Source organism: Mercenaria mercenaria, chromosome 11 (genome assembly GCF_021730395.1).
Source record: "Mercenaria mercenaria strain notata chromosome 11, MADL_Memer_1, whole genome shotgun sequence".
Classification (NCBI taxonomy): domain Eukaryota; kingdom Metazoa; phylum Mollusca; class Bivalvia; order Venerida; family Veneridae; genus Mercenaria; species Mercenaria mercenaria.
This window is the reverse complement of record NC_069371.1, coordinates 66983715-66990000: the sequence shown is the minus strand read 5'-3', so window position 1 is coordinate 66990000 and position 6286 is coordinate 66983715. Positions and strand designations below refer to the sequence as shown.

The 6286-nt window shown below is 35.7% G+C and overlaps 1 protein-coding gene across 2 annotated transcripts in view; it reads right to left on the bottom strand.

Annotated features, from left to right (window-relative positions):
- The window catches only part of LOC128546626 (uncharacterized), a 41904-nt gene that overhangs the window by 18261 nt on the left and 17357 nt on the right, over positions 1-6286 (bottom strand). For both annotated transcript variants that reach the window (XM_053517625.1, XM_053517626.1), the window contains exons 5-6: positions 5898-5968; positions 4392-4440 (exon numbers count right to left, since the gene is read on the bottom strand). In XM_053517625.1, coding sequence (XP_053373600.1) covers positions 4392-4440; positions 5898-5968 — 120 coding nt within the window. The remainder of the gene's footprint in view (positions 1-4391; positions 4441-5897; positions 5969-6286) is intronic.

Below are 6286 nucleotides of genomic sequence, written 5' to 3'. Positions count from 1 at the left end.
AGTGTGTGGCGTTTGGCCGTTTGAACCGTGGTCTTTCCATTGCCTGTATTGACGTGTAAAGCACCCCTACAAAATGGTGGTAATTTTAGTTGGAGAAGCTTATGCTAACAACCCCTGTTTCACAGTCAAACAGTGTTACCACTTGACCACTTCGTATGCTCTTGATCTTTCCGTCTGTGGTGTTTGACGATTTGAACTGGGTTCGTATCTTTGTGACATTTGACCGTTTTGACTGGGTCGTGTCGGGTCCTACCATTTGAACTGTGGTTGTGCTGTCTGTGACCATTTGAAGGTCAGACATCACCAATTCAAATAAGTACATGGAATAAGGTAAGTGTATACCTGGGAATGTAGGTGATGCGTGTAAGTTCTGATTGTTCAGTCATGAAACAAACCTAAGAAATGCTTTTTTTATTTTTTTAAATTGAATCTTTCCGGCGCCGAGGGTAAATAAAACGACAATATACAAACATGTGAAGTCTCACTTTGCTACATTTTTTTTATTTCGTGCTCCATGCAGTATCTCATGAGATTCTATAATATTCATTAATTTGATACGCTAGAGAATGTGGTCATGTTGAAGATTAACATTAACGATATAATGCCAATAACTCCTTCATCAGGTCTACCACTATCATAAACCTTAATATTTCATATGTAAAATTTAACACACTTCTTCGACCAACATATAAAACCTGATTCATGTATATGTAATATGTAAACGTTGTAAGATATTGGGGCGTGATAATTTTCCAACGGTATTAAGTAAAATCATAAAAGGTTATGACCCGACGATGTTAAGTCACAGCTTCTCCGGAAACTTTAACGTCGTGGAGAGGGAACATATATCGTTAACTAGGTCAGATAGCCTCGATAGCCTAGATGTAAAGCGTCCGTTTCGAGTGCCGATGGCAGTGGGTTCGATCCGAGGCCGCGTTATACCAAAGACGTGAAAAATGGCACCACTAGCTCCCTTGCTTGACGCTCAGTATTAAAAGGGAAACTGGCTTCTCTTTCCTCATACCCTCGTGGCGATGGATTTCATCAGGAATGAGGTGTCGAGAGTGAAAGATATAAGTTGTAGAAATTGCTTCACAATCGATCTTAAATAAATTATGTATAAACTAACTAGGCCAGGCGTAACGAACATCGGCGGCAATGGCCGTAAAAAGGGAACCAGCAACCAGAGGAGGTTCATTTCGCTTAGTAACTGCTGTTTACTCCGCATCCCAATACCGGGGCACCAAGATTCGTATTCTTTGGTTCGACGTTGATAGTGTATTGTCAAAACGTCCAGACATGTGGGAGTCCACACACTGGCTTTTCAGCATATTGGGCCTTGGTGTTACAAGGCGGCGTGCGCACCTCGGACCATCGACGGTGAGCGAGGTGGTTTGGCAACGGCACATCTACGACGGCATAGAGTTCAAACGTTTTAGCATTCAAGAACAGCGGAGGGCACAACCTAAGCTAGGCATGACGGAATATTCATCAAAAGTCGGTCATCAGTAATTAGTACCGTGAGATGAAACGGAATATTCATCAAAAGTCGGTCAACAGTAATTAGTACCGTGAGATGAAACGAGATGACTATAACAAATTTAGAAAACAACATGTGAGGGACGATTCAACTTTAGACGAACAAGCAACTTAGGCGACTCATCTTGAGACTTCAAGAACAACTTAGACAACTCAGCTTTAGTACTACAAGAACTTAGAAGAAGAAAACATAGAAAATGCTCATCCACATGAGTCTACCTGGCCGCGAGGGTACATAAAACGACATACATACAAACATGTTAAGTCTCACCGAATGTTTGATAGTTAAACATTTTCAGTTGAATCATACGCTTTATATTTGTAAAGCGCCTTTAAACATGTTCATAGGGAAAAGAACACTATATAATCCTGGCCTGATATAATTTCTTGTTTGATTATATATCTGAGCGATAGCCACAATGTCATTTTTAAAAGCCCATTGGGATTGTGCTGCTGTAACATTTGTCTTATTTCCTATTTCGTCGGTCCCTTAATGTTTTTCTTTTCTTTTTGCTTTACCTTCTGCAAAGCAACTGAGTACTTACGGATACGATAGGTTAGGTTTTATTTTTATACACCCGAAGGGACGTATTATGTTATACCCCACGTGTCCGTCCGTTCGTCTATCTATCTGTTAGCAATCACGTGTCCACTCTGTAACTCTTGAAACCCTTGAAAGATTTCAATGAAACTTGACACAAATGTTCACCACATCGAGACGACGTGTAGAGCACATGTTATGGATGGCTCGCTTCAAGGTCAAGGTCATACTTAGGGGTCAAAATGAGTTTGTTTCGTGTCCGCTCTGTAACTCTTGAACTGCTTGAAGGATTTTAAAGAAACTTGGCACAAATGTTCACCACATCAAGATAACCTGCAGAGCGCATGTTTTGGATGGCTCTCTTCAAAGTCAAGGTCACACTTAGGAATCAAATGTCTTATGACTTTGTTTTATTTATATATTGCTCTGCTTTGCGGTGCTATTGTTTTTATTTGGCAGATCCCTTTGTTGCTCGCTTAAAGTATTTTTATTGAATTACTTCCCTTTACTTTTACTATAAATGGCTTATTTTGTAACATTTTTATTGGCCTTAGGGAAAAACCGAGACCACTTTTCGGTAGTAAAACATGGATGGTACCTCCAAGTTTTAGGTTTATTTTGACATATCTGTACCTGGTAAGGATTTTCCTTCTGTGGACTTAGAAAATTTCTCTTTTTTTGAATTTCTTCTGTTTGTTTTTCCTGCTCTTTGAGCTTCAACAGTCAAGTACTCCATTCCTCCTCTGATATATCCCTTCGGGCGTATATTGCCTTGCTTGACGGAGCTCTTGTATATATATTTCCACAGGCATTTTTGTGGTTAACGAGTCGTGCCTTTTGATATTATTACTTCATTTAGAGACGCAGAATTACTCTTATTTTCAGTGTCTAGTTACTTTGAAACATGGAGGGGACTGACGTTTGTTGCACCGTTACGCGGTTTCAGCTCTCTAGTTGTATTTTCGCTCCTGACCGTTTCAAAGCGGTGTCCTATTATGTTCCTTTACGTGTTTGTTGAGATTGATTTTCATGTTGATACACAGTTGTAAAAAGTAATAATTTGAAACCAAAATTGACTAAACTGAATGGCGATCAGCAATATTTTTATTCATATACTTAAATATGTGAAGAAGAAAGAAATATGTGAAAAGATCCCTTTGGAAGCATAGAATGCAACCAAGAATGATAATAATAATAGCAGATTCGGTTTGCTTGAGTCTGTTCATGAGAGGTAATGAAATGTGCAACACCTCTCACGCCCCCTAGCACCGGCTTTAGCGGCACTCTATTACATATCCATTAAGTAGAATCCATGATCCCTAAGGACCAGAAAATATAACAACGCTGAATCCAAACCTTATATTTTCGCCAAGGACTTCAAGGATTTCATATAGATACACTGACAAAACTTAAATAACAAATCATGTTAAATTGTTTTGACACTTTGCTGAAGTTATTCTCGGACTGCTGGACACCGCACATACGTTGATCATACAACGGCAAAAAGAAGTACAGTTCAAAATAAGCTCTTTAAACGTATTTAATTATATTTAACATTTTGAATTTAATTTTAGTTATCGCGAATAAATGTGACTACCGCTACTTGTATTTTTCTTTCACAAATCTCTGTTTAATGCAAGCATTTATTTTGTATATCAATAATTTAGAACAATATAATAATTAAGAGCGTTTATGAAGGTAGTTAATCAGAGTTTGGTCTACCAATGGATTTGTTCAAAACTTGTTCAACAGATCATTTACACGTAAATGTGTTCACTGAGTGATATACGTAAGATTTTTAATAGAACTATTTTTAAAATTTGATTCTTTTAACCTGGTTGCCCAACCAAGCGTTATTTTAGCATAAGTAAATAAACATATTTTGCCTAAAAGTACATTGTATTATAAAAACGTTATTATCCGAGTCTTTTGAGACATACTTGGCACGTGCGTGTATTGTGAGTTAATAACTTCTATATGATCATTTACAATTTGGTTTAAAACAAAAATCTGAAATGTCTTTGTGAACCTATCAGGCGATAAGTGGAAGATAAAACAGTAGCAAATTGCAGTTCGAAGGGGTTTATGTAAATCCTCCCCCTCAGATAACTTGATTTCAAAGTCATCCCTATCAGCAGTTTATTGGCACCAGGATCTAAAGACTGAATTCATGCTAACCATAAACTTCGGCATCTATGTCTAATCCTTTACAGAATGACTTGATAACAAAAAAGCAGTCAAACAGTAAGATACATTCAGGTAAGTTTAATTTTCTGATATTGCTCTTCTGAGGAAAATATCAAAATGTTACCTGTACCGTCTTTGCCATCAGATCCGCCCGAGTTGAATAATCCCTTGCCCTTTAATGATATAGATGGTTTATCGTTAGAATATCGGACAGGCATCAATATATTTGGATAAAAAGCAAAAAAGTTGTATGTTATCGTAAGGCATATTTTAGACAAATCAAACATTTCGTACTTTTTATAAATTTAGCAACGCAACTTATTAACATAGTTTGACGCTATTTTAATATAACGCGTTATTTATTAGAAATTTAATTGGATTGAAGCTTTAAATATAAGAAACATTATGCTTGCATTTGAATCAATATCACAGTTGCTAATTAATGAAAATAAAAATTGGTTTGTTCTTTCCTAGACTAGATTTTAAACTGTGTCATATTATTTTATTTTTTATTTGTAAAATATGGCCAGTCTATATCCTATGTTTAATATCATGTAATACTGCAATCAGTTTTCTGCAATAATCTCTAAGATTGACTGACATTTATCACTTTGACATAAAATAAAAGAAAAAATACAAAATTTGAAATTTTGTAACAAATTCTTTATTTATTATCAGTCTAGTGGCTAGTCTAGTTCATTCCAAATGAATTTGGCGGGACCGGTGCTAATTTTACACCCAGTGGAAAAATTGTATTCGTAATAATATTATGAACATGACATCAGTAAACTGATTCCGCTTCTTAACAGTAATTTCATGAGTTACAGAGTTAAGTCAAAAGTTACAAGTCTTCGGTCAGTACATATTATATATACATTGCTTTCACTTTTAGCGTAATCTAGTTCATGCCAAACTAACTGCCCTTGATGAAACGTCTTCTGCCAGGAAGAATGCTACTATTCTCGTATAGACTTTTATTATAAAATGCTTATAAGTTACACTGTTAGATAATATACTGTATTGAGCTGTGATGAAATTATAAAGCCACGTCCTTCTTATTTAACAATATTTCTGCTAGGTTTGGGAAAACAACTTCCAGACAAGTAACTGGCATTACCATGGGAACATATTATGCACCCCTGATTGCAGATTTGTTAACATTGCAATGAATGAGACTTATATTGAGCAGCTGGCAGACATCATTACCGCATTTAACACAATACATCACACTATCTGGCTAAAATTCTACATGTAATTATGGATATTCCCTTTATGCTATATTGTTGGATATTTTCATCATAGGGAGGAGATATGATGGGGTACTGTTGCTTCGTTTCAGGTTTATATATTTATGACAATATTATGCATACAGAAATTCATGACAATATTGGTGATTTTTGATTTTAGTGTTGTAAGTTTGGATGTGGTTGTTCTCCAGGCAACATCTTATGTAATACATATTTATCAGTACTACTCTTTAACAGAGCGTGTTTTAAATGAACGTTATCAATAAACGAGGCCTTAGATGTGTTACAAATACTGTACCTGGAAATGTACTGATATTTATTCATGATTTATGATATAGTTTTGCTAAAATTTCCAAAAAAGAACAAGTAATTAGAATATGTACCTGATTCCCTATCTCATATCTATGGATCTGTTTTGTGTACAAAATCAATTCTGTATCGTTTGCTGAAGACGCTGGAAAAATTGTTGTAATAGGTGTGGAAAGTTAAAACAAAATAAGATGAACAAGATCTTTTACGACTTAAGTCATACAATTTTCAAAGTGCTGTGTAGTGTATACGTAAATAGCGTTCCTCTTCTACTGTTTCTGGGACTAGCAGTTTTGCCTGACAATTTGGAGGTAATTTTTTGCGTAAGGATATCATTGAAAACCAAGCTAAATATACTATTGTTTAGGATGAAAACCCATGAAGTAACCATATTTACTAAACATATTTTTGACAATTTATACCAAAATATCAACTAGACCTTTTTTCTAATTTAAAGCAAAAT